Here is a 27,893-nt window from a genome sequence, read left to right on the forward strand (position 1 = left end):
ATGGATACAGCGTAATACCACGGGAATGGTTGGTGATATTAAAGTCCTGTTTGTGGCACGTTAGTATATGTGAGGGGGCAAACTCCTCAAGATGGGTGGTGACCATGGTGGCCATTTAGAAGTCGGCCATCTTGGATACAACTTTTGTTTTTTCAATAGGAAGAGGGCCATGTGACACATCAAACTTATTGGTAATGTCACAAGAAAAACAATGGTGTGCTTGGTTTCAATGTAACGTTATTCTTTTCCCTGTGTTCAGGTGTTTGGGCCATTTTAGCAGCTTTATTCTGTTTTTCTGAAATCTTGGGGTTATTTTGCACAAATGCAAAACCACAAAATCTGAAAGTTTCCCAACCTGGAAGAATACCTACTTCCAGGAAGCCAAACACAGGGTAACTGTTGGCGTGGACATCACTGTACTTCTTCATTTTCACCTGGATATTAGTTTTTGGATGCTGTTTTCTTTCTATCCAGTGACGTATTCTTGTGGGAGTGTCTCCTTTCCTTTACAACAAAGCCAATCAAAGGACGGCTTCAGTCAGCACCACAGTGTGTGTGTATAAGGATAACATGTGAAACACACACCTGCTGCCAGAGAAACACGTCTACAAACTGGAAGCTATGAAGCTGACTGTGCTGTTCTGGGCTGTTCTGCTGTTTTCTGTCTCTGGTGAGTTCATTCACAGCACAAACTGATGATCTTAAGAACATTTTCTGTCTCAGGCTCTTCTTTAAATAACTTTTTCCTCCTTTTAACAGAAGGTTTAAGGTGCATAAAAATATGGTAGCGAGACTAATTTAAAAGAATGATTACAGTTTGTAAAAACAAATAATTATAACAAAGACATTCGGTCCATTTCAATACCTAAATTAATTAATTAATTAAACAATACAAAAATGCCTAAATTATCATTCACTGTGTGCTTTTAGGATTCAAGGATAGTTAGAAGAAATAAACAGATTATTTTTTAGTTCCAGTTTTCTCTCCATGGTTTGAAACGACATTAACAAGTGAACTGCAGATTATTATTAAACCTTATTTTACGAGATAAGACCTGATGTCCTTTATGATTAGACCAAAACATGTTTTTCATATTGACACATCAAAGACCTGGAGTGGAGCAAAGTAACAGGACGTTCAGATGACATTCTCTTATTATGCTTACCGGGATTATAATCTGATGGACAAACTGCTGGTTACGTTCACGGCACATACTTACCGGATATGAAATTGTGATGGTTAAAACAGGGTCGACCACAAGGATATATACAAATACACAAATAATATATGTGCGTATGTTGTGCAGTCCTTTCCCACCAGGATGAGACAGCATCTGTGTTTCCAAACAACCACAAGTTGAGGACATCTGGAGGACCAAGATCAGAAGCTCTTGTTGATCTCACAGAGGTAAGAGTTGGTCTTATTCAGTATTTTTATTTCTCCCGTCTTAAATGTTTTCCAGGATCTTCTTAGTGGGCGTGGTCACTTCAAATGAATACGAAGTTCTTTTAACTAATTACCTTTATTTACGATGCATTTCTACTCACGGGAGTGAGTAGTTTCAAGATGTTCCCGTTAACAGAGATCAAACCATCAAGTTTGAACATGTATTTGATTTCTCAGAGCCTCATGGAACTGTTCTTCTTGAGAAACCTTTAACAGCTTAAAGGAAAAACAGTATTGGGGAAAGTTATGGTTCACAGCAAAAATAATTTTCTGGCACAACTTCACCTGCTTCCAAGGTGCATGAAGAGGATAAAAGAATTCACAAAGCAGGAACTCCAGCAACACTTGAGGGAAGATGAACAACTTTAATAATAGACCAACGCATTTCGGCTTGTGGCTTTCATCAGGGTCCTAAGTTATGGTTCAGTAAGGGTTCTTGGTGGAACCTTTATTAAAAGTGTTGAGATCATCCTTGTCAAAGTTCAAGGTTTTTATTCACCCCTTTATCAGTTTTGTTAATCATAAAATGCTTAAGAAACACTTTTTCTTCAGCGTAGCATGAAGTCAGTAAAATGACATTGATCTGGTCGGTTGGCACGTTTTCTCTCTGCTTTTTCACCGGTGTTGCATTTGGCTGTGGTCAGTGTCGCTGCTGGGAGCTGGACACAGGTAGTCCTGCTCCTCCAGGACGGCACATCAGTATGTGCAGAGGTGCCAAGTAACAAAGTACTAATACTTTGTTTTAGTAACAAAGTATTAGTACTTTGTTACTGTACTTAAGTAGAATTTGCAAGTATCTGTCCTTTACTTGAATATTTATTTTTCTTATTTTTACACAAATATCTGTACTTTCTACTCCTTAGACTTTCAAGACTTGTTACTTTTGTTTCAGTGGTCACATTTATAGAGTATATAAATGTAATAGAGTATAGGAGTGCAGGTGTCCGCAAGATGATAAGGAAGCACGAAGCACGTTTTTAAGTGGCAGATAAATTAAAAATCCTATCAGCATAACAAACAAACTGTCTGACTTCAGTTTGTCACACAGTGTGTTGTAGCTAAAGGTCCAGCGGCTGTATTTTCATGGAGAGAAAAGAGTGAGAGATGCTTCACTCAGAGATGGAGAAAGATGTAGGGGGCAACAGGACACGAGAGGAAGAAGAGAGGTTAGATTTAAAGGTCCAAGCCCCGGTCCTTCACCAGCCCAGACACGTCTCTAATCATATTTCCCCACTCGGCAACGCACCTGCCGAGGAACAACTGACGACTGTGTTTCGAGACGTGACACTAGAAACATCAGCAGCCATAATGAATTGTCTTCCAGGGGTCAGAGCAGGGAAACCTAAAACTGCTGGCTAAGGGTAAACGTAAAACTGTAAAATTCACGTCGGGAGTCGACAATCCCCTTACATCAATTGGAGCTCCTTAAAAGTAATGTTAAAGTGGTTTTAACGTTGCCAAAACCACTCTGTAGTTTTCTCTGGTCCCCTCCCCAATCAGACCAGGAGTGACATGTTTAGCCGCATGTTCTCCTTAAATTGCTGGCTGTCTGAGTGGTGTCCCAGAAACGATGTGGGCTTCATAGATAATTGGCAAACCTTCTGGAGGAAACCTGGTCTTGTTAGGAGAGACGGCATCCATCCCACTTTGGATGGAGCAGCTCTCATTTCTAGAAATATGGACAAATTTATTAAACCCCCCAAAATATGACTATCCAGAGTTGGGACCAGGAAGCAGAGTTGCAGTCTTACACGCCTCTCTGCAGCTTCTCTCCTCCTGCTACCCCCCCAAAAACCATCTCCATAGAGACTGTGTCAGCTCCCAAACCAGTGAACAACAACGGCACCAAAGAGTAAACATTAGTTAATGTTTAATAAACCAACTAACTAACCTTCTAACTAATTTAGAAGGTAATCATTTAGCCTAATAAACTATTCATTACTATTTATCACTGATTAAAAAAATCAGAACAACCCTCTTCAGCTCTGTAGCCAGGCTGACAAACAGTCAGAGCTCTGTTGAGCCAACCATCCCTTTAACGTTAACCATTAATGACTTCATCAATTTCGTCACAATTAACATCTTTTGATCATACCCAAATGTATCTATTGGTGAAGCCAGATAACACAAACCAATTAGTTTAAACTGCAAGAATGTCTTACAGACATGGAAGAAGACATAAAGACACAGGTGACCTCTAATTTTCTGTTTTGAAATTTAGGAAAAAATGAGGTTATTGTGGAGATTTGCAAGTATGTAGGTGATCTTCTTGGTCATAAACTGTGTTTTGAACTTCATGCTGATATTACCACCCAATAAGGTCAGCACAAACTGTACTGAGGTTATTGTACTCGGCCCTGAAAATCTTAGAAATATGGTATCTAAGCAGATTCTTACTCTGGATGGCATTACCTTGGCCTCCAGTAACACTGTGAGGAACCTTGGAGTCATGTTTGACCAGGACATGTCCTTCAACGCACATATTAAACAAATATGTAAGACTGCGTTCTTCCATTTGTGCAACATCTCTAAAGTTAGAAATATCCTGTCTCAGAGTGACGCTGAAAAACTAGTTCATGCATTTATTACTTCCAGGCTGGACGACTGTAATTCATTATTATCAGGATGTCCTAAAAACTCCCTGAAAAGCCTTCAGCTAATCCAAAATGCTGCAGCAAGAGTACTGACAGGGACTAGAAGGAGAGAGCAGATTTCTCCTGTTTTGGCTTCCCTTCATTGGCTTCCTGTTAAATCCAGAATTGAATTCAAAATCCTGCTCCTCACATACAAGGTCTTAAATAATCAGGCCCCATCTTATCTTAATGACCTTGTAGTACCACATCACCCTATTAGAGCACTTCGCTCTCGCACTGCAGGCCTACTTGTTGTTCCTAGAGTATTTAAAAGTAGAATGGGAGGCAGAGCCTTCAGTTTTCAGGCCCCTCTTCTGTGGAACCAGCTTCCAGTTTGGATTCAGGAGACAGACACTATCTGTCACGTCCGGTGTGGCAGACGTGTGGAATATATTAGGACCCAAAATGTGGCAGCTCAGGTGCAGGTGAGTATTTATTAAACAAAAGGAAATACAAACAACAATGGCACTGGGAACATAAAACCAGAACCTAGACTGGGTAAAACTAACAAAACAAACCAGAAATGAAGATGCAGGGAGGTCTGGGGAAATACATACGGAGAGACGCAGGGAGACCGAGGGGAAATACACAGACGAACCAGCAACGAGGACGAGGTAACACACACTATAAATACACATGCCAGGAATCAGGGGATGGGAAACAGGAGGGGAACACACCTGGAAGACATGACAACTGACGAGGCAGGGGAAACGTAAACAGAACACACTGACAGAGCCCTTCAAAGTAAAACAGGAAACACATACACATAATGACACAGACTCAGAGACGCGGACAAAACACAGAGACCTACTACACTAAGGGAATGCACAAGCAGGGAAGACACCAACCAGAGGAAACACCACTAAACCCTAGAAAATACAAAACTATCAAAAATAAAAGTACATAACCAAAAACACTGGGTCACCGACCCAGGACCATGACACTATCTCTACTTTTAAGATTAGGCTTCAAACTTTCCTTTTTGATAAAGGACATAGTTAGGGCTGGACCAGGTGACCCTGGATCCTCCCTTAGTTATGCTGCAATAGACTTAAGACTGCAAGGTTTTTGTGATGCTCTGAGTGTTTGTCCTTCTCTCACCATGTGTTTATACACCGCTCTGAATATGTTCACCCTGAACTGAGCATGTGCATGAATAGAGAAAGCACCATGGCACTCTGATTAGCCCATATCACATATCAGTGTTATTTAAACATTGATTGTTATAGTAATGTACACTACACGTTTCAGGGGAACTGACAGGCAAATACTGTCAAAGAAACATGAGTCATAAAAATGTTGACTTTTTTTATTTCACTTCCATGCAAAATGTTTACAAAGAACAAAAGTAAATAAGATGAGAAACATGCAAAAAATTGTTTCACTGTCTTAAGCACATGAAGGCAGTCTAAATCATCAAGCATTCAAAGTACGATAAATATTCAGTACAATCAAAAATGCTTCTCAGGCGTTAATCTGAACACTTGGCTATTTAAGTTTAATTCAGCACTTTATTGTCCCACAAGGGGAAATTAGCAACAAGGACAACATACACGGGGACACATACCCAGTGAGCAAAGGACTGCCTAAGAATAAAACAACATCACAATAAATAAAAACAAAAACAAATGAATTAAAAAAAGAAGAAGAACAATAAAACCCCACAGTGATTATTTGATTCCAAGGAGACGAGTTACCGTAGAAATAAAAGAAACTGGAGTCTTTTCCTCCTCACAGGTACGCTAAGTCTTCACCTTTTGTTTGTGTTTTTGTGCAGCCAAAAGTAAACACGCTATTTGCTAAGTCCAGTTTCCATTGCCTGTATTTGGGTCCACTCTCCACTTCACACAGTCTGTAGACGTGACTTTACCGGACGTCCCAGCCGATTCACGTTCTTCAGAGTCATATTACCAAACCAAACAACGGCACAGAAGAAAACCACAGATTCAATAAAAATTCTGTAAAGCAAAGACATTTCAGATGAGACGTTAAAAGTTCTCCTTTTCTTTAAAAATTCTTTTAAGGCTTCTCGTGTTCCTTCTTCCTGATGTTGCTGTCATTCGCTGCATCGATCACTACGGCCGTCTTCTTCTGTTTGTCTACCACCACTATGTCCGGTTGGTTAGCCACCACCATTTTGTCCGTCTGTATCTGGAAGTCCCACAGGATCTTAGCTCGGTCATTCCCCACCACCCTTGGGGGCGTCTCCCATTTGATCCTCGGGACTTCACAGATGTTCCTGTATTCTATGCCGGCCACTTGGTTATGGCGCTCCATGTATGCCCTGCCTGCTAGCATCTTGCACCCTGCTGTTATGTGCTGGATTGTCTCAGGGGCATCTTTACACAGCCTGCACCTGGGGTCTTGCCTGGTGTGATAGACCCCAGCCTCTATGGATCTTGTGCTCACAGCTTGTTCCTGTGCTGCCATGATTAGTGCCTCTGTGCTGTCTTTCAGTCCGGCTTTGTCCAGCTACTGGTAGGATTCCTGGATATCAGCCACCTCCGCTATCTGCCGGTGGTACATACCGTGCAGGGGCCTGTCCTTCCATGATGGTTCCTCCTCTTCCTCCTCATTCTTGGGTTTCTGCTGCCTGAGGTATTCACTGAGCACGCTGTCAGTTGGGGCCATCTTCCTGATGTATTCGTGGATGTTCGCTGTCTCATCCTGGACTGTGGTGCTGACACTCAGCAGTCCCTCCTTCCTTCCGCTTAGCGTACAGCCTCATTGTGCTGGACTTGGGGTGAAACCCTCCATGCATGGTCAGGAGCTTCCTGGTCTTGATGTCAGTGGCTTCTATCTCCTCCTTTGTCCAGCTTATTATCCCAGCAGGGTACCTGATCACGGGCAGGGCGTAGGTGTTAATAGCCCGGATCTTGTTCTTACCGTTCAGCTGACTCCTCAGGACTTGCCTGAACCTCTGCAGGTACTTGGTGGTTGCAGCTTTCCTAGCGGCCTCTTCTGTCACGGTTCAACGTGGGGGACTCAAGCATAGGACTCCAGAATCAGCTGAATTCTCAGCTGGGGAATCACTCGTTCTCCAACTCTCCACACTCACGACCGCAGTTCCTTTCTCCACACTTGACACAAAGATTCACACTGGGAAGGTTCTCCAGGAGGTGCGTGGTAGACAACGATCCAGCAAAGACCAGCAGACTCCTCCTGGCTTAAATGCCGATCGCCTTGATGGGCATCAGGTGTGTTCCCCTTCAGTGGGCGTGGGCCGAGGGCGTGAACCCACAATGAGTTCTGCCCCGGAGACAGAGAGGAGGAGAGAGAGAACGAGCGAGAGAGAAAAAGGTAGAACTGGCCGATCAGCATCTTGCTGATCCCCCAGGCCGTGACATCTTAATGGTTCCCATTTGCCTGTGGGATTCCCAGCTAGGGATGGGTATTGATAAGATTTTCATGATTCCATTTTCGATTCTGGTTAACAATTCGATTCTTTATCGATTCTTTATCGATTCTTATTTTTAAAAAGGAGAACACACAGGTCGATTAGCTTAGAATTTTGTTTTATATCTTCTCTTTGAACAAGACAGACATTTAGGAGTAACATGGCCTTACAAACCCAACATGAGATCTTAAGAGATCCACAGCCTGCGGCTCTTCAATGGGGCGTCACAGGGTCCCCAGGAAAAAAAATTGTAAATGTAAAATAATAAAATAAATATTCTTCTGTAGCAATAACAAAGTATAACATAAATTATTCTGTAGCAATTACACAAGAATATCCAGTAATGTCCCTGCCTACAATTAAACACATTCACTTACTGAAAATCATCTGCTGTGGCAAATGGGTGCAAGCCTTTGACCACAAACTGAGTCACTGCTCGGTGACATTCGTCTATCCTGGCCTGAAAGGAGACGCTACCGGTAGACTGCAGCGAGAACTGCCAGCATCTGAGCCAGACTCTGTCTCTCATCATGGTCACCTAAATGCACAGTAATGGCAGGTTTTGTAATAAGGCAGATCGCGCTAACATAATATGCACTGTTAGTTGATTATTTACCTGCCGCATTAACGGGAGAGGACGTGCAAACGTTACCGCTGCTGCTGGGTTGAGATTCACGAGTCCGGAGCGGAATTAAAAACACGACATTCATTTCAGGTCATCGCGTGTTTTGTGAGCAAATGCTTTTGCATATTCGTAGTGTTTCCTCCCTTAAATGAAATATCTACTTTGCAAGTATTGCAAGTTGCCCTGTTGTCATCCGTTCTCGTAAAGTATAACCAAACTTTTGAGCGTTGAGCTTAGGCGCCGTGTTTCCTGCCAGGTAAATGACGCTCCGCAACGTGGCGACGTCATTCGGGGCGACTGGAATCGATAAGGGAATCGTTTGTAAAAATGGCAAACAATCCCAAGGAATTGAGACAGTGGGAACCGGTTCTCAACAAGAACCGGGTTTCGATACCCATCCCTATTCCCAGGTACTTGTAGCTCTCCTCTATGTCTGCAATGTTGCCCCCTGGTAGTTCGATCCCCTCAGTTCTGACTACCTTCCCTCTCACTCTTAGCATACAGCTTGATGTCATCCATGAACAGGAGGTGGCTGCTGACACCTGCATAGTCGGTATCTGTAGCAAGTCTTGTTAATGATCTCACTGAGGGGGTTCAGGCCTGCACTTGATGGTGACTTGTGTGTGTGTAGAGGAGGTGGCTGACAACTGCTATCCATAGCCAGTCTTGTTAATGATCTCCAAGAGATATAAAACTAGGAATTACAAATAAATAACATGCTAAATTGGTAAATTCTGTAAAATTAAGGGATTAAAAGGTACTATTTACTAACTATACAATACTATACAATACTAACTGTACGATAAACAAAGACAGGACAGAGAAAGTGGATTGTGTAGGAGGTACTTGATGTTGACTTGTGCTATTGGCTTGAAGTTGGCCTCCAGTGTTGTACACCACATCCCCGTTGAGCACCTGATGAAGGCTCTCAGGGTCCTGTTGATCTTGTGCAGTTCTCGGCATTCCAGGATCCAGCTGTGGGGCATTGAGTCATGGGCCTTCTTGCACAGGTTGGTCAGCCTAGTGTTGCAGTCTCAGCTGACTGCTCGGTCTGCCAGTAGCTGGTGTTTTGTGCCTCTGGTATTCTTGCCAATATATGTGTGTGTGAGTATATATACATATATATATATATATTAGTGCTGTCAGCGTTAAAATAACATCAACGCCATAACTGAATTAACACGGCAATTCTCCGTTAGCGAGCCCCACGCGGATCGCCCCGTGCGTGGGGCTGCACTGTGCTAACTAACGCGTTAACGAGCTGACCATGCTAACGCGTTGAAATATATATATATATATATACACACGTGTGTTTGTGTGTGTGTACTATATAGATACTGCTACTTGAAAACATTTGTTCTTTGCATGCAGAGAGCAATTCCTTGTTTGTGTGCACAAACAAATAAAGATGATTCAGATTTTTCTGATTCAGTTAAGAAGTTAAGAAATGAGCTCCTGTTAATGGTGACCCCTGTGTAGGTCTGTCTACCAGGCACTGGAGGTCAAACTCAAGACTTGCTGAAGGGATTAAATTAAGAATCAGTAATCCTGTCACTGCCTGCTTTTGTATCCAGCCCAACTGTGGGAAGTACGAAGGAGGAATCTGCACCAAGGAGTATGCTCCAGTATGTGGGAGTGATGGAAAAACCTATGACACCGAGTGTCTTCTCTGCAAGAAGAACAGGCATGTAACACACACACACACACACACACACACACACACACACACAACACAATGAATCTATGTTTGTTTTTCTCTCCTACAGAGAAGAGAAGAATACTGTGAAGGTGGTGAAAAAGGGGCCATGCGCTTCCTAGATGGCTATGTTGCACTCATGGGTGTTAAATAGGGCCTATTGATTTCCTGTGTTTGTGTTCTCAATAAAGTTACCGTCTGCAGCATGTCTCTGGTCTAATCCTTTAACACAAAAACACCCTGACTACAGCACTGATCACAGACAGGTTTCATTTAAAAAGTAATAACAGTAAGTGGCTGAAACTTGTCCCACAAAGCAGGGCTACTTGGACTTTTCTCATAATACTATTTATTATAGGCACGCAAAATGTGGTGTAGTCAATGATGTGTTCATGAGAAACAGTAATTTCATCATCACACATTTCTGTGATATAATCACAACTTATGTGTTGACAATACAACAAACGGTGGAAAAATGTATGTCCTGCCAAATGAGCAAGGTCTCTTATTTAGTCACAGCTAAGCAATATTTTACACGAGTGTTTCTGACATACCAAATAGCAAACACTCCTGTAGCATGCCAGAAGATAATGTATGTATTATTGCAGGTCTACCTTACAATATAAAGCACCTTGAGGCGACTGCTGTTGTGATTTGGCGCTGTGTAAAAAAACTGAACTGAACTCTTTCAGCTAAATAGATTCTGGGCTGTAAGTTTAGCTCACTTGTTTTTGCTGAGTTTGGATGAAATGGTTTCTATGAGCATTTAGCAGAGATTCTGAGGTTGTTGTGGACACCACACATGCCAATATTTGCATAAAAGACTTGACGTCACGGACTGTTCAGCTACAGTTCACCCCTTTGCCCCCGCTACCGGCAGCTTTGGGTCTCAAGAGGTTTTAATTTAAAAAAATGTACTATTTTCTATACAGGGTTCTTCCCTTTCCCTTCTGTGAGATGAGATGTCCACAGTGGAAATTCCCAGCAGAGACACCAGGGGGCCGCTGCCCAGACTGCAAACCTGCAGATTGGTTTTGTATGTTCTGCCTTTTATTCTGATCATTTTTGCCGTGTTAGATTATGGAATCAAGAAGGCTTGGATGTCCACTCACTACAGCACACAGAAAGAAGTGCATCATAACTCGTGTTTTATGGTGTGGTCTGCTGGGGCAGCAGCATACTGGGAACAAGCTGAAGGCCTGTTGTGGGACGCCCTCTTGACCCAGTGGTAGTGAGCAGTAAGAGAATGGTGGCTAACCTGTCGTACCTGTTAGATAATACTCCCCCTCCATGCCGGTCACTCTTAAAGCCCCGAGTGCCTCCTTCAGTGGCAGACTGCTGCATGTTCTGCTGGTGTGTGAAAGAGACTTCAGAGGTCTTCTAGCTGTAGTCAGACTACAGCAGTGAATGCACACACTGGGGTCTGTACATGTCACAGGATGTAATATTTGGTGACAGAGATGGGCAGTAACTCGTTACTGTAATCCAATTACTTTTTTCAAGTAACGAGTAAAGTAAGGGATTACTATTGCAAAAACGGTAATTAGATTACTGTTACTTTCCCGTAGGAACGCTGCGTTACTGCGTTACTAAAACCGTGATTTTTTTGCGAGAATGTCTCATGACAGTGACGTAAGCGAGTGCGACGTTCGTGACAACAGCTGTGTGCAGATCAACAATGGATCATATATCGAGTGCGGAGAGAGTATGAGCGTGCAGCGTTTAAAGCGAGGAAGTACTGACCTTACTTTGAGTTTGATTCCATAAAAAGTGACAAAAACATTAGTGTCCGTTGTGCGTGGGAAGAAAACTTCTTTTTACAGGGAAAAAAAACCCTAAACAAGCTCCAAGTGCGCAACGACGTGATGGGAAACTCACAGAGAAACTCGCGGATTCTTCCACTGACCGCGGCACACCTGCACCAGGGTAAACCTCCACCTGCCCCACTCCTGCTTTACAGGTGAAAATAGAGCAACAGGACCGCTGAGTCTTTGACTTTATTTATTTTCTGCTGTGTTTTACTTGCATCTATTTGAAAGACTGAGTGTAAACACAAAAAATGTTTTATTTTATGTGCAAAAAATAGGTTTAAATGTTAAACAAATTTGTTCCAGTCAGAGAATGTTGCATATAATTACATTTTTTAAAAGATTAAAACTAATAAAACAAGTTTTAAAAAGAGACTTTTCCATTTGATTACATTTTGTATGATGGATTATGCAGAAAAAGTAGAATTGGGTTGAAAGATCTATCACTTTATCACCTGTTCAGGTTGTAAATTGTGTTTTTAAAAAGTAACTAAGTAACTAATTACTTTTGAAAATAAGTAATCAGTAAAGTAACGGGATTACTTTTTTGGGGAAGTAATCAGTAATTAGTTACTGATTACTTTTTTCAAGTAACTTGACCAACACTGTTTGGTGATAACATCCACCCACTGCATGTTGGACAAGTTTACAACATCATCTTCTACACTCTATAAAATGTTTTGTTGGCTCAACTTAAAAAATGTGGCCAAAATTTCCACTCAGCTCAGTGTTGTTCAATAAATCCAGCAAGTAATTTTTAGGTTTGGCAAACTCGACTGGTTTAACAAACCAACATGTTTTACTTTCATAATTAAGCTGAACAACCTAATATTGATTTAGATTTTCTGGTAATATTAAGTTGACATTACATTAGCTGAGTTGCTCTAACTTACTTTTTTACATAGATCCCACTCACAAATATCCAAATAGTTTTAAGTTACTAAAGTAACTTCTGTAAAATCACACACAGACATTTCACTTTTCCAACTGATTAAACAGTTTATTACAAAACATTTTCCAAGTAATACACAAATCAAATATTACAGCAGCCCTTTAATTATAAATGAGTGGGCAGAAACAATACTTCAGTATAAACAAACAAAAACAACACCAGCATGTTTATGACCTGTGTAAGGTGTGTTTAGAAGCTAAAACACACCCAGTCACTCCGTCTTCACACTGTTCTGAGATGCTGTCCTCCAGCTTCGGACTGACTGAACTGGTGACTGCGATCTTTACCACGTCTTCTGGGAACTTCTTCACCATCCTGCCACGCAGGACAAAAGGAGACGTCAGTATTTTACGTACCTGTCACAGTCCTGAGTCGGTGACCCAGTGTTTTGGGTTTCGTTCTGTTTTTTGATCTTAGACTTCATCATTGTTGTCACTATTAGTGTTTACGTTTCTTTCCCGGTATTTTTTAGCTCTCTAGTTCTTTGTCCTGTCATTTCTAGTTCTTGGGTTTTGCTCCTGTGTCCCTTTTGTTCGGTGTCAAGTCTGTGTTTCTGTGTCTGTCGTGTGCTTCCTGTTTTATTTTGATAGTCCCTGTCCTGTGTGCAGTGTGTCTGGTTTTGCTTCCCCTTGTCTCATTAGCTCTGATTTCTCCCAGCTGTGTTTCCCTCCTGTCTCCCATTCCCTGTTTGTTCCAGTGTGTATTTAAGCCCTGTGTTTTCCGTGGTGCGTTGTACCCTCATTTTGCTGTGTGGTTTTCCCAGTTCGTGGTTCTTAGTTTCTTGAGCTTCAGTCTTGTCTCTGAGAGTTCTGCATTTGGGTCCTATACACAGCACATCACGACAGTGCCATTTAAAAATATATAATCACAAAACAAAGTGAGATTTACCTGCTAACTGTTCTCTTCTTTCTCTTTCAGATGCACCACCAGGCAGCTCTCTCTCTCTCGCTCCTCGTTTCCACCGAACTCTGGAGAATGAAAACAGCAAAACAAATCTTGAGTATTACAGCACACTAGGAGAAGCAAAAAATGTTACAGTTATGTGACCTGCATTTTGCCACTTGTTGACTTTGAAATGTATTTTTTAAACAAATAGAAGATTAAATCTTTACAACTCAAATGTAATCTGTGTTACCGTATCCTGCTGCCTTCTATGCACCCTTTGCTAGCAGTCGGATAAGCTGACTGAAAGTAAATGTCACCTCAGTTTAGAGACTATTTCAAACACTTTTTGTTGAATTGTGTTCTAACGATTCAGCTACAGTTGTTATACATAAGATATGTGAAAAGCCACCCGTGGACAAGTCTTATAATGATGCGTAAACCATGAAAAGCTCCTATCCACCCTCTTTAATGTGTTTGTGTAACTCATAAACATTTATTGTGGAGTTGATGAAGATACTTGTAACACCTCAGGTTATTCTACCCACGTTATCCGTAATATCACCAATACTTACTTTATTGTATCCTCAAGTTATCTGTGACAAGTATCTACTCAAATTTACTCACCTTAGTTTGCAAAGAAATAGTTTGCAACAATGTGACCAAACGTTAAATTAACATATTCTCATCTCACCTATGAAGTACAAAATCTGAGTTTTATTTTTGCTCTTCAGTCTCAGTCACCCATTAAGTTACAAATACGTCACTATATTCTTGACTCAGACCACACAGCGAAAACATAAAAATATACTGTGAGTGATGTTTTCTTCAGCAAATTTTTACTCTGTCCACCTCCGATGTTCATGCCAACAATGCTCCAGAGATAACGAATAATCGCTCAACAACAAAGGTGAATTATCAGTTATAGTCACTTTTTTCTTACCTCTTGCTCCTGGTTGGTCTTTGTTGAGGCTAAGGACATTATTCTGTTTGTTTCCAAGCTAACGGTGGTTAGTGGTCATTTATCTGTATAAAACAAGACACAATTAAACTGTACAACGTGTTAATGAGAAATACAAATTACAAGTTATCCTATAAATTATTTAATAAAATCACCTGTGCTGCATCAAAAAGTGCAGGCCATCAACCTCTGCAGTCATTCACAGGTGATGCCAGTTTAACGACTTCCTCTCTGTGATTTGAGAATGTTTTGGGCATTTTTTCACTGATGATCCGATAGTTGTTCCTCTTCTTCACTTCATCAAGAAGTTGCAGTCTTTCCTTTTCCAAACTTTCCTTGTGCGTGAGGTGGCAAATAGTTCACCTCAGCCTTTCTTGTCTTCTCATGTGCTCGTGTTCACATCGCCCTCTGAGTCTGTTACTGCCCATTTTAGATATTTCAGTCTTTGTTGCCATTGTTGTGATCTAGGTGTGTTTAGAAAACTGACACTTTGGAAAATCTTTAAGGAGTATACGCATTTAATTGTGTTTAATTTTTGGACACATTTTCAGTGAATTATTTTAGTTTTACTATTTTTCGGGAGGTTGGAGTTCAGACTGGCTGATGATGTCAACAGTGCGAGATGAGAGAGCATCAGTTGTTGATGATATGCTGTGCATGTAAACTTCAAACCTGAACTGAAGAAAATAAAGTTGCCAAAAGGAGAATGGACTCATATCTCTGAGGGTGCAACACAACCTGGGAGTTTTTCACTGCAAAGAAAGACAAGCTACAAGTGACAAAAAAAGTTTTCCTTCATGTATAAAGGACAACAGATGTACCTGACTGGGAGCAGCTTATTGAGGAGATAGAGGAAAAGTTACTTACGCTGTTACACAGTTGACCAAGGCAGTAAGGTTATATGTGAGGCTCTGCAGAACCCGCTCACATTGCGGTCTGTCTTCAGCAGACCGCTAAACCTCAGCAAACGAGAGTGGGCGAATCGCCTGACAAACCAATCACAGTTTAGGAGCACAAACATTAGACAGTGCCAGCAGTGTCAAACGTCCAATACAGAAAGGGACACTGGGCATCAGGTTGTCGTAGGAAAAAGTGCTCAGCTAATTCAAGTAAGATTGAAATCACACTTAACACTGAAGGGGAGGAGCTAACAGATCCGTTCAGCCTCAAAGCGCCGGAAAACAACAGCAAATAGCAGGTAGGCAAAAGATGCCAGGATGCATTAAAGCTCTAGAGCTGAATATACAGCTAAAAGACAATGTGTCTGTGCAAAAGACATATAACACAATCCCCAGACACCTTTATCAGGAAGTTAAAGCAAACATACGGGACTTACTCAATCTGGGCTGGATCCAAAAGTGGGGAAGGCTCATCACCAGGGTTTCATGACTGAGAAAAGCAGACCCTGCACCGCATTTATAACACCATGAGGACTCCGTCAGTGGGTGAGGGTCCCATTTGGCCTTACTAACGCCCCAGCAGGGCTCCAGCGCTACATGAAGCGATGTCTGGGAAACCTCAGGGATGAAGTTTGTGTCCCATATTTGGATGATGCTTCAGCTTCAGCTCCAGCTTCAAGCAACACATCCAAAATGTGAGGAAAGTGCTACAGCGACAAAGAAAATGTGGCATCAAACTGGGGCCACAGAAGTGTGATTTTTCAAACGTGAAGCCTACTATGTGGGGCGGGTAGTTTCTTCAGAGGGACACAAGATGAACCCCAAAGAAGCTGAAGCTGAAACATGAGACACCATCGACCGTGAGAGAGGTGAGAAAGTTGTTGGGTTTCCTTAGACCAGGGGTGGGCAACTCCAGGCCTCGAGGGCCGGTGTCCTGCAGGTTTTAGATCTCACCTTGGGTCAACACACCTGAATCACATGATTAGTTCATTACCAGGCCTCTGGAGAACTGCAGGAGCTAATTTAGCCATTTAAATCAGCTGTGTGGGTTCAAGGACACATCTAAAACCTGCAGGGACACCGGCCCTCGAGGCCTGGAGTTGCCCACCCCTGCCTTAGACTATATACAAGACTTCTCGAGGACAGCCGAACCCGTCTATGAACTCTTAGCAAAGCCTAAGTCTGAACAGAAGCAGAGTTAAAAGAGTAAGGGGTGTCACCACAAATCTGCTCAGCTGCCACCACCCCATCCAGTCCAGTCGATGGCAATTCACCAAGAGACACTCAACAAAATAGTAAACCAGCTGACAAATCCACCAGTCAGAGAGAAACCATTTGTTCTTCATGTAGATGCCTCTGAGGATGGCTCGGGTGCAGTCTTGTGCCAGCATCAAGGGGCTGCTCTGAGAGTCATAGGCGATGGATCGCAGACACTGACAGCTGCAGAAAAACACTACAAGCTACATTCTGCCAACCTAGAATTCCTGGCACTGACACGGGCCATAACAGAACGCTTTCGTGAATATCTGTTTCATGCACCTCAGTGACAATAATCCTTTAACATATGTCAGTAAAACTTAATGCAGCTGGACACCGCTGGGTGGCACAGTTGGCAGATTATCGGTTCACCCTCAAGTACAGTCCTGGATCAGCAAATCGAGATTTCTTATCAAGTAGAGGAAAGCCCATTCATGCAGGAATGCAGAGGAATGCCAGCAGGATGCCATATTGGGAAGGATCTAGAGAGAGAGAAAAGAGGAGAGGTGAGCTGGGTCTCACCTGTCACCTGTAATGTCGACGCATTGCCAGAAGGAGGCATCATCTCAGAAACAATTCAGCCTTTTGCAGTTGACGACATCAGAGATGCCCAGAATGCAGATGTAGCCATAAATCGAATGTTGTCCCTGAAAAGATCATAAAGACAAGATGGTGGAGAGTCAGGCAGTCAGGTACCTTCTCTGGCAGTGGCCCCATTTGTAGATTGATGGAGATGGCATTTGAGGCGAGAGACCACACAGAGACAGCAGTTAGTTCCTGACTCTTTAAAGTCCATGATCTACAAACACCTAAACAAGGAGATGGGACATTTAGAGGCAGACGGGATGGTCGCTCTCACCAGGGAGCGCTTCTTCTGGTCTAAAGTGAGGCAGGAAGTGGAGCACTCTGTCACTCAGGTGTGTCGCTGTATAAAGAAGAAGACGCCTAACAGAATAACCAGAACACCAATTCAGAGCACTGAGACTTCTGCACAATTTTAGATGATGTCCATTGACTGTTTGCATTTGGATGAATGCAAAGGAGGTGAGGAATACATGCTCGGAGTCGTGGATCATTTCACCAAATACGCTCGGACATACGCAACAAAGGACAAGTCTGGAAAGACCGGGACAAAGAAGGTCTTTGATGACTTTATCATGAACTTTGGTTTCCCATCCAAAATACAGCGTGACCAGGGGAAAGAGTTTGAGAACAATCTTTTCCACAAGCACCAAGACTACTGCGGTATCAGCCATTCTCGTACCTCCCTGTACCACCCACCGGCCAATCCTGCAGAGCGCTTCAACAGGACACTGCTAGGTATGCTGCGGACACTTCACGAGTCATTTATAATAAACCACCCTCGCATCTCAGTAAGTGCTGCATTCAAGTCCCACACATCACATGGCTGCTGCTCCAGCCGTGACAGTTTCAGTGTTGTGTCCCCGTGCCTCATCATGCCTGCATTGTCCCTGCTGTGTCTCCCTCCTGTCTCATTCCCTAATCACACCAGTTTGTATTCAAGCCCTGTGTTATTCCCTGCCAGTTGTTGCATCCTCCTCATTAGTTGTGTGTTTCTCGGCCGTCATGTTTTGTCAGGTTATGTCATGCCACGTCATGAACTCCCAGTTTAGATCATCCTTCCGAGTTTGAATGTTGGTTTTGTTTCTAGTGCTCCTATCTCCCATCTCTGAGTCCTGCGTTTGGGTCCAACCTCTGCCTGCCACACAGCTCACCGTGACAACACCACTGTTGCTTGGGAAGCTTGCACACCAGAACTCCACCCGCATGTGCTGTACAAGTGTACCAGTAATGTGATGATTTGATTTGAACTTACTGAACACAGTCTGAATGCACACAGCTGTTGTGTGCGTGATGATACGAACATATGTTGCTGTCTGCATGGTCCCACACACACCTATGGGTAACCAAATGCAACCACCACACAGATTTAAATAATAACAGGAAAAAAATAGACTGTCTCTTACGTTTGTAGTGTAACAACTAGCAACTTACTCACCCTGGAGAGTTAGTCACAGGACCCTCTGCAGTTTGCATACCAGCCCCACCTGGGGGTGGACGATGCAGTGATACATGTGCTGCAGAGAGCGTGTTCCTCGACCCAACACCACAGTTCAGATAATGTTCTTGGACTTCTCTAGCGCCTTTAACTCGATCCAGCCCGTGCTGCTGAGGGAGAAGTCGGAGTCCATGCAGGTGGAGGCTCCACTGGTCCAGTGGATCAGCGACTACCTGACAGGCAGACCACAGTTTGTGAGACTGCAGAGCTGTGTGTCAGAGAGTCTGAACAGCAACATAGGAGCACCCAGGGAACTGTGCCGTCCCCTCTCCTCTTCACCATCCATACGGCCGACTTCAAGCACATCACAGAAACTCCTCCAGGAATCCTCTGATGACACGGCCATTATTGGAAGTGTGGACACGGGAAGAGGAGTACAGAGGACGGACTGATCTCTTTATGAGGTGGTGTGAGGTGACCCACCTGCAGCTGAATGTGGCCAAAACAAAGGAGCCGGTGGTGGACTTTGGCAGACTTTGCTGTGGCGTGCTGGGGTGCAGGCGTCAAAGCAAAGGACGCAAACAGACTGACCATCAGGAGGGCCGAGGCTGTTGTTGGCATGAAGCTTGCTGTGTGTGTTTGTGTGTGTGTGGTATTTGTATGTGTGTGTGCTGTATGTTTATGTGATAAATTCCAGCACTGAAGGCAAAGCAGACATAACAAGTACAGACAAAGAAGAGAAGAGACGTGAAAAGTGAAGAGAAATAAACTCGTGCAGCCACCAAATAACCATTCCAGACTGACCTGCAAATAACAAATTATTCCTCACTGAGGTTGATCCACAGGAACCTGAAACCACTGACTCTCTCCACCTCTGTCCCATCAAACTGCTGGGTGTGCCCTCCACCCTGGAGTTCCTGTAGTCCACGATAAGCTTCTTGGTCTTTGTAGCAGGTCAGGTCTCAAATTGTTCATTACAATCCTCTCAGGTGTTACAGTGCACCTGTCCCCAAAGGTGGGAACAAACCAGGTGCTTGTCTCGTACCTGCACAGCCTCAGCTCCATCAGTGACCTGCATTATCAGCTCCTTTGCCCTTTAAATTTTCAACATCCACACCTGAGAGATGCTGAAACGCTCAGGGTCACAGCCTCGCACTCTCATCAGCCCCTCAGATTTATCAGCCACAACCTCCAACCTCCCCTTCTCCCTGACCTGAGATTGCAAACTGCTCCTCCCTCTGGCCATGTGGTGGTACACCAATCACACACTGTCCCCTCAGCAACTCCCGATCAGTGTTCCTGTGTTGCAGAAGATGTTAAGTTTTGCCTATCTATCTATCTATCTATCTATCTATCTATCTATCTATCTATCTATCTATCTATCTATCTATCTATCTATCTATCTATCTATCTAGATAGATAGATAGATAGATAGATAGATAGATAGATAGATAGATAGATAGCTGAATGACTCAACCAAACAGCCCAAGTAAATAAATGGTTACCCTTGACTTGAATGATAAACTTAGGACCAAAAGTAAAGAGTAGGGTTGAGTATGTGGGTTGAAAACCTGCCAGATCTTCTCTGCCAGTGTCAAACAGCTGATTCTGCTGCTGACTCTTTTTCTGAGCTTCTGGAATCCCATCAGCTTGAGTGCACTGGTTCTGCCAGAGTGACCAACACGGCTGACTTACAATCCCACAAATGCAGGTTGAAGAATCGGTAAATAGACTGGTTCTTATATAGAGCATACCACATTCACTCATTTACACCCATCACTAATAACCCTCTATGGCACAGTGCTGCCTTCAGGAATTAAACCAATTTTGTTGTGATTACACGCTCCCTTAATTTAAAAAAGACGTATTTACTTATTTTGTGACACAACACACTTCAGTTTTCAGTAAAATGATGAGAAGCACAGAGTTTGACCTTTGACTCGGGGGTGGAGCAATCCTCTCAGATGTCAAATCTGCATGACAGAGTGCTAGCTAATGCTGAGACTAATATCAATTTTATGCACGTTTAAATTGAAATAAGCATATATTTAAAATATGTGCATGTTTAAGAACATTGAAGACGTATTTTTAGTTGTTTATAGACAGATTTTGGTTCGTTGTCTCAGGGCAACACTGTGTAGTTGGGCCAGTTTTCTTCAGGCAATAATGGCAATGCAGCAGTTCAAAGTTCTGGTTCTTGGGACAGCTTGCTTTAGATGTTTTAGGTAGGGGTGTTTCCCCACTCCAAAACACCTGAATTAAATGGTCAGTCTGTTATCGGACAGCTGCAGCACATCCAGCTGGTCATTTGGATCAGAGGTGTTGGAGCAGCAGCACTGAGTGATGGGATGTGTAAGCTATCAAATCATGTGCTAAAATGAGTGTGTACAAACTTGGAAGAATTGAGGACAAGAACATTTTATGCAAGTTTTATGGCAGTTAGTGTGCGTGTGTGTGTGTGCGTGTTATTAGCTTGGAAAGGACTTCAGAATTCATCATATTCCACACATATTGCACATAACCCGTGCACAGCCAAGACACACAAAACACACACAGTTATTTGTGATTCGTTACTTCGGGGAGGCTACAATCACTCCCAAATTGTTCAGAAAATTCATAAAAATGATCTACTGAACTACTACAAAATGTGTGTTTCCAAACTGCTAATTTCAAGTGAACTAGTCATGAACAAAGATTTACTATAGTATAACTATATGTGAGTCATTTTTATATGTATTATTCAAGTATAATAATTTGTTAACAAGGTAATAGTAATTATTTAGAATAGTTAGCCCACATATATATGTGGCACTAAGAGTCTTAAGTTGAAAATGTACCCGGAAGAATGTTTTCACACTTATTAAAGCGTAGCTCCGTAGCGACGTCTGTCACCACTGTACCTGGATGAGACAGTCCTGCATCCAGCTGTATTCTTACGTATTGTTTAAAGCGTATCGCAAGACTCGACACGATCATCTGACAACTGAAAATTACGCCTAGCCCTTAATCGTAAAGGTTGGCAAATCAAAGCCAATTGACCCACGAAACTGCGTTGCTGTCTGTTGCTAAGAAGAGGGGCGCTCGCCGCATCTGTTGCCGGGGTGAATTGATTAAAATGTTAGCATCCAGCTAGGTAGCAATATTTCTAGATCTCAGGCGCAACAACGAGGTTTAAATCGAGAATGAATCATGTCCTCTATTGCTCCTGCTAGACAGCACTCGAGATGAATCAACACTAATTTTCGTGTTCGGTTTCGGGGCTCTACGTTACGCCCGAACAGGAAGACGGACCTTAAAATGTAGAAATTGGGTACATGTAAGGTTAAAGAGCTAACTGCAGCTAGCAGACTAGCTTCATGAAATACAACTATAATCTATGCGGCTACCGCAAAACGTAGCTGCGCTGCCAGCCAACATGGACTGTTTGTTTTCCGTTCAGCCCGACGTTGTTAGAGATGAATAAAACGATTGTAGTGTATTCGACCGAGAGCTAGAAGGCCGATGCGACAATGGAGTCTTTCCTGCAGATAGCTCCCCATTCTTTGGCTATAGTGCTATCCAGGGTCGGGGCTGGGGAGGCGTTAGGGGGCAGGGTGTCTGAAAGCGACGAGTTCCCGAGACACCACACCGGCTATGAGATTTTTGCCGATTTTAAAGCAGAAAATACCCAGCATCATGTATGGAACCAACGGATTACAGAGGCCGTGTCCGAGACTTTCTTCCTGGGATGGATTGACGAGCATGTGCTATTAATTCAAGGCAAGGAAGACCACCTGGAGGTGCTGAGGGAGGGATGGATGCGGAGGTCTCTTAATCCGCCTCGGGGATTCACCATTAAATACCTCGGTAAGGCCTCTACACCTAGTCTTGTGTACTTATGGTAATGATATCCCATACAATTGTTGAAGCTTAATACAGCACCTTGACGCTGAAAGCCACTTTCATGTGCACTGCCTGTTATGTCACTTGGAAATGTCTTTAGTTTGAGCAGCAGTGTTTATTTTAAGGGCCGTCATAACTGACAAGTAGCTTATGATTTGTTAAATCTCCTAGCAGAAAAATGTAAATATCACATTATATTCGCCTAATACACTTTGTTATTGTCTTATTTTGTATATTTTATAATCACGCATCTTTGGGGATAGACAATTTGGCCTAGTTAAAACAAGACAGAGTTGAATTATTCTGTTGTTTAGAGCATTTCTAATAACTCTTCATACCCATGTTAGAGGACCGGACAGCTCAGACTGAAACAAAAACTGGAGAACTTGTTTTAATGCTGATTTTGGATCAAGGGTACATGTTTCTCACAAGTTTGTTTTTCATTAGTGACTTGATGCTGTAAAACTTAGACAGTACATAATGATCGACAGTTTTAATCAACAGCTGCAGTCAAAGAGAAACTCGGCTGTATCTCTTTGGGAATAGGGTTGGAATAGCAATACTGAAAGCAGACAGGGCATGTGCTTCCAACCCTGGGTGTCTGTTTCATCCTGAGAAGTCTTCTACAGTAAACTGGACTCAGGGGTAAGTAAATCAGGGGTCACCAACCTTTGTGAAACTGAGAGCTACTTCTTGGGTACTGATTAATGCGAAGGGCTACCAGTTTGATACTTTACACTTCTGAAATAACAAATTTGCTCAATTTACTTTTAATTATATGTTATTATTAATAATTGATGGTATTCATCTCTGTAAAGACACTGATTCTGTTAATGATTTCTCACAATAATTACAAACAATGCTTTAAGAAGGTAGGAAACAGATACATATATACACTTTCTTTCTATAAATCTCTGCAAGTATTTACATTTTCAAATAATCTGCAACATTTTCACTTGCCGCTAACAATGTTGAACAAATCATGCACTGCACCATGTCTGCACAGATTATCAATTATGAAACATACAAAAATCAACTTTCAGATTTTACTGAACTTGTCACAAAATCAGTCTTGCAGATGTGCATCAGAGAGGCGTGTTCTGTGCTTGTTCTTGATGAAGTTCATGTCAGAAAAGGCTGATTCACAAAGACAGGTTGAACCATACAGGCTGGCAACCTTCATAGATGCTGTGCATACACCACTGTACTTTTCTGTGTCAACAAGGCACCAAAAGTTTGGCTTTGAGGTGGAGGTCATTTTGCTGTGTTCTAATTTCGATTTCCACCTGTCCAGCATAAAGCTGAACATTGCACTTAGTTGCTCAGCAATGCATGCTGTGTCCACGTTCATGAAGGGATTGGAAATGAATGATCAAGGTCTTGAGAGTACTTTTCTGCAACTTTGTCAAAAGTCTCAGATGCAGAAGCATTGTCTTTCAGCACCATCTGCACAGAGGGAAAGTGCATTTCTCTGTACATGCACAGAGAAGATGCTCATCTGGGCTTTAAATGCATTTAAAGCACTTATCATGTCAGCAACAGTCTTACCTTTGCCTTGCAGCTTACAGTTGAAATGGTTCAGTTTCCCAGTAATGTCCATCAAAAACGCAAGGTCAAGTATCCACTCAGTGTCCTCCAGCAGCCTTGTGTCTTCGCCTTGGATTGCATGAACTCCCTGATTTCACCCAAAAGTGACAAAAAACAAAGCAAAATCCGTCCCCTGCTGAGCCGTCGGATTTAGTAGCAGGTCACCACAGTCAGCTGACAGCTCCTCCAACAGCACCTTGAATGCTCTGTGCTGTTTAGCTCTGGAGCGAATGCTGTTTATGATCTTCACGACGGGAGTCATGACGTGCCCGATCACCTTTGCATGTAACGCCTGTTGGTGATTGATGCAGTGGTAATGCATGAAGTTTGGGAACTCTGTGTCACCTTTACAGTGAGTGATGACTCCTGTATGTTACCATGAGACAGCCAGGCTTTTTCAACTGGCCCCTCTCATGGCCTGTAAATGGCCTGTATTTGTATAGCGCTTTACTAGTCCCTAAGGACCCCAAAGCGCTTTACACATCCAGTCACCCACCCATTCACACACAGGTGATGGCAGCTACATTGTAGCCGCAGCCACCCTGAGGCGCACTGACAGTACTCATCTCGAGTAGGGATGGGTATCGTTTAGGTTTTATCCGATACCAGTACCAAACCGGTACTTTTGAAACGGTGCCGGTGCTTAAACGGTGCTCGAACCAGTGCTTAAAGAATGGAGAACACAAACTTTGTCCAAAAACCTCTCATGTTCAGCTGTTTTTTTGTAAAAAGATAACAATGTTAGCCTTTTCTGCAGCTATAGGAGATTTATGGCATCACTCTTGGCTGGAAGCAGTGCTTAAACAATGGAAAAAACACAAACTTTGTCCAAAAACCTCTCATGTTTAGCTGTTTTCCACTTTTTCTTTGGTCATTTTAGCCTTTTTGGCCAGGGTGAAGGGAGCATCTGCCATCAAACAAGAAGACAGCCGCATGTAGCTATGATGATGTTTGCTAGTTCACCTTACATGCATTAATGTAATAACGTGGTTAGCCTACTCAACTTAAATTACACACGAACAACATTAAGCTACTCACCCAGAGAAGAACGGCTGCTGCTGCATCATCATCCTCATCATTTCTGCTACACTGGCAGGGCTAGGGGCCAGGACTCTACTCTTCGGGTTCTTGGGGGATGTTGCTAACTCCGGGTCCGATAACAGGCACCGCACCCGCAGTAGATGTGCTCGGTGTGAGGTCTCGCAGCAAGCTATCAAATACGGTGCATTTCTCTGCTTTTAAAAAAACGCTATGCGTCGCCAGGTGTTTCATCGGATTTGAGGAGTTACCTCCTTTGACAGTATCACAGTCTCACCTTAAAGCACTTGTTGCAGGCTGCTGAGTTTTTATTTTGCTGTGAAGTACAGCCAGACTTTTGACCGCTTCGCCTTGGGCATTTTTAATCTGTTGCTCTGCTCTAAAAGAACGTACGTACCTGGGCCCGCCTACTATCCTTGGAAACGTAAAATGATTGGCTAGAATCTAGCTGAGAGGTCATACGTATCACCCTCCACCTCATGATGCTTAATCGATGTAATCAACTTTAATTTGATGCAGTGTGGAAAAAAATGCACAGAATTAAATTATTTTTCAAGAATAATTAAATAGATTCAACATCTTTCTTCAACAGAACTGCAGACTGCACAGATGGTGTCTTCCCAAAGGAAAAAGTACTATAGCTTACTAGGGTTTATTAGACTTAATAGTTACTATATACAGTAATGGACTTCTATATATTTTACATCAGATTAAAACTTTGGGTGTAAGATTCAGATAATTAATTATTAAAAGCTCGACATTTTAAATGAGAATAAGAAAGAAAAGTATGTCTTTGTGCCCCCTTTTCCCTGTTCATGCCCTATCGGCCCCCCTGGCTAAACTTTGCTAGATCTGCCCCTGCACAGTTACCAGCCGTCAGCTGCGTAGAAAAAGATCCTGGTGTAGAAAGTAATATTAAATAAATTCTAACAACAGCTTATCAAGCTTAAACGTGCTGCTGTTGTTCAGCCGCTGGTTTCCTCTTTCTGGTGCAAAGTGGGCCAAAAACAAAGAAGAGAGACGGACTCGCGACAGAAAAGCCGATCAGCTGATCATTGATCAGTTTCATGATTGAAGTAGCAGCAGGAGAGGGAGAGAGAGGCAGTCGCTCCATAAATCGGTTGTTAAGCTTAACGTGGGAATGCTTTACAAACATTCAGAGATGAACTTACACACTTGCTTTACTTCTCTCTGGGATAACTTCCTCGGAGATGAAATGCTGGTTTGGTAGCGAGGCTACAAATACACACAGCCGCTCTATCACGTGACCACACTGCTCCGAGTGCTACGGTTATGAGCCGAGTTACGCCGTGTCGCAAGTTTTGTGAGGTGCTTTTTTGATATTTAATGGATCGATTACATTTTTTATTTCTCTCCGATATCCGATCCAGTAATTTACGTCAGTATCGGACCGATACGTAATATCTGGCGTGAGGGTCTGCGCCGGCCGGAGGAAGAGGAGCCGCGAGCAGCGGCGGTGACAGTGATGGAGGAGCCGCACAAGGAGACAGAGGTCCCCGTGCCAGGGGAACCTGCTCGATTGGAGCTGGCCATCGAGGCGTGCGCCATGCTTGAGATCGCCGTGCTCGCCAGACCGGCCTCACCGCCACCAGAGACCGGTGCACGCCGGACATCTGCCCAGCCGCCTGTGACCTGGGACTCACGACTGTGCCGGCCGCGCCACGTCCACCTGCCACGCGGCCGACCTCCGAACCAGCTTCGCTGGCGCTGCTGGATTCGCACCTCCCAGTCGCTTGGCCGGGGCCCAGGGGTGCTGACGGTCCGGGCTTATTCCCCCTCCCACTCGCGGTGGGGGAGTAGGTTCGGTCGGGTGGTTCCCCGGCCTCAATCGGGCGATGGGGGTATGTGGTGGGGCGTGGTCTGCGGTGGTCGGCATCCTTAATCACGTCCGCCGAGTTAAAAACACGGGGACTCGGGGGTTGGTGTGTGTTGTGGTGTGATTTGAATAAAATAGCTCTAAATGACGATCTGTGGTCCCGCCGTTCACACCACACTCTCAATTTACCGGTCGATCTACGTCCCTACCCTCACCTATGGTCATGAGCTGTGGGTAGTGACCGAAAGAACGAGATCGCGGATACAAGCGGCGGAAATGAGCTTACTCTGAAGGGTGGCTGGCCTCTCCCTTAGAGATAGGGTGAGAAGTTCAGGCATCTGGAAGGGGTTCAGAGTAGAGCTGCTGCTCCTCCACATCGAATGGAGCCAGCTGAGGTGGTTCGGGCATCTGACAAGGATGCCTCCTGGGTGAGGTGTTCTGGGCATGTCCCACTGGGAGGAGACCCCGGGGTAGACCCAGGACACACTGGGAATTATTATATCTCTGCTGGCCTGGGAAAACCTTGGTTAACCTTAATTATGAAAAGTTGATTCACACCCTGGGGCTAAAGAAGCTAATGGCACACCACGAGTGCCCGGTAGCAGAAATCAACCAGCTGCTAACCCAGAATTCCATCTCTGTCCCATTCAACTACTGTTGCTTAGCACTACATAGAAGCTCTTGTCAGGTATTATAGCAACTAAGATGAAAAGGTGCATAGCTTGATATATATGAGTAGGGCCCCAAAAAGAAATGGGTAAAAATGCCAGAGGAGCAAAACACCAACCCCTGGTAGATGGAGTGTTCACTCAGGGCTGTAAGACCAAACTGACCAACCTGTGCACCAATAGGATTGACTACACGAAAGCCTGTGACTCAGTGCTTCACACATGGATCCTGGAATGCCTAGACCTGTACAAGATCAACAGGATCCCAAGAGCCTGTAACATCGAGTGGCAGAAGAAGTGGCTG

General features: G+C 43.4%; 2 protein-coding genes, 1 long non-coding RNA gene and 1 pseudogene across 3 annotated transcripts in view; 3 read left to right on the forward strand and 1 right to left on the reverse strand.

Moving 5' to 3' along the window:
* Window positions 1–550: 550 nt before the first annotated feature.
* Window positions 551–10,001, forward strand: LOC146393002 (ovomucoid-like). Its single transcript, XM_084908604.1, has 4 exons — window positions 551–670; window positions 1,308–1,408; window positions 9,677–9,786; window positions 9,869–10,001. Exons 1-4 carry the CDS (start codon window positions 622–624, stop codon window positions 9,918–9,920), a joined length of 312 nt encoding a protein of 103 aa, XP_084764730.1. The 5' UTR covers window positions 551–621; the 3' UTR covers window positions 9,921–10,001.
* On the forward strand, window positions 1,417–6,476 carry LOC146393003 (uncharacterized; annotated as a pseudogene).
* Window positions 10,002–12,635: 2,634 nt separating the features above from the next.
* Window positions 12,636–15,472, reverse strand: LOC146393004 (uncharacterized). Its single transcript, XR_014801282.1, has 4 exons — window positions 14,557–15,472; window positions 14,384–14,466; window positions 13,447–13,526; window positions 12,636–12,873 (listed from the first exon to the last, which is right to left on the reverse strand). It is a non-coding gene; the product is annotated as an uncharacterized LOC146393004 (long non-coding RNA).
* A 5,967-nt stretch (window positions 15,473–21,439) lies between these two features.
* The window catches only part of LOC146393005 (storkhead-box protein 2-like), a 46,894-nt gene continuing 40,440 nt past the window's right edge, over window positions 21,440–27,893 (forward strand). Inside the window, exon 1 of the mRNA XM_084908615.1 lies at window positions 21,440–22,423. Within this exon, the coding sequence (XP_084764741.1) occupies window positions 22,087–22,423 (337 nt within the window). The 5' untranslated portion in view covers window positions 21,440–22,086. The remainder of the gene's footprint in view (window positions 22,424–27,893) is intronic.

The sequence above is a fragment of the Perissodus microlepis genome, chromosome 2 (genome assembly GCF_051167445.1).
Source record: "Perissodus microlepis isolate ML-2025 ecotype Zambia chromosome 2, ASM5116744v1, whole genome shotgun sequence".
NCBI classification, from domain to species: Eukaryota; Metazoa; Chordata; class Actinopteri; order Cichliformes; family Cichlidae; genus Perissodus; species Perissodus microlepis.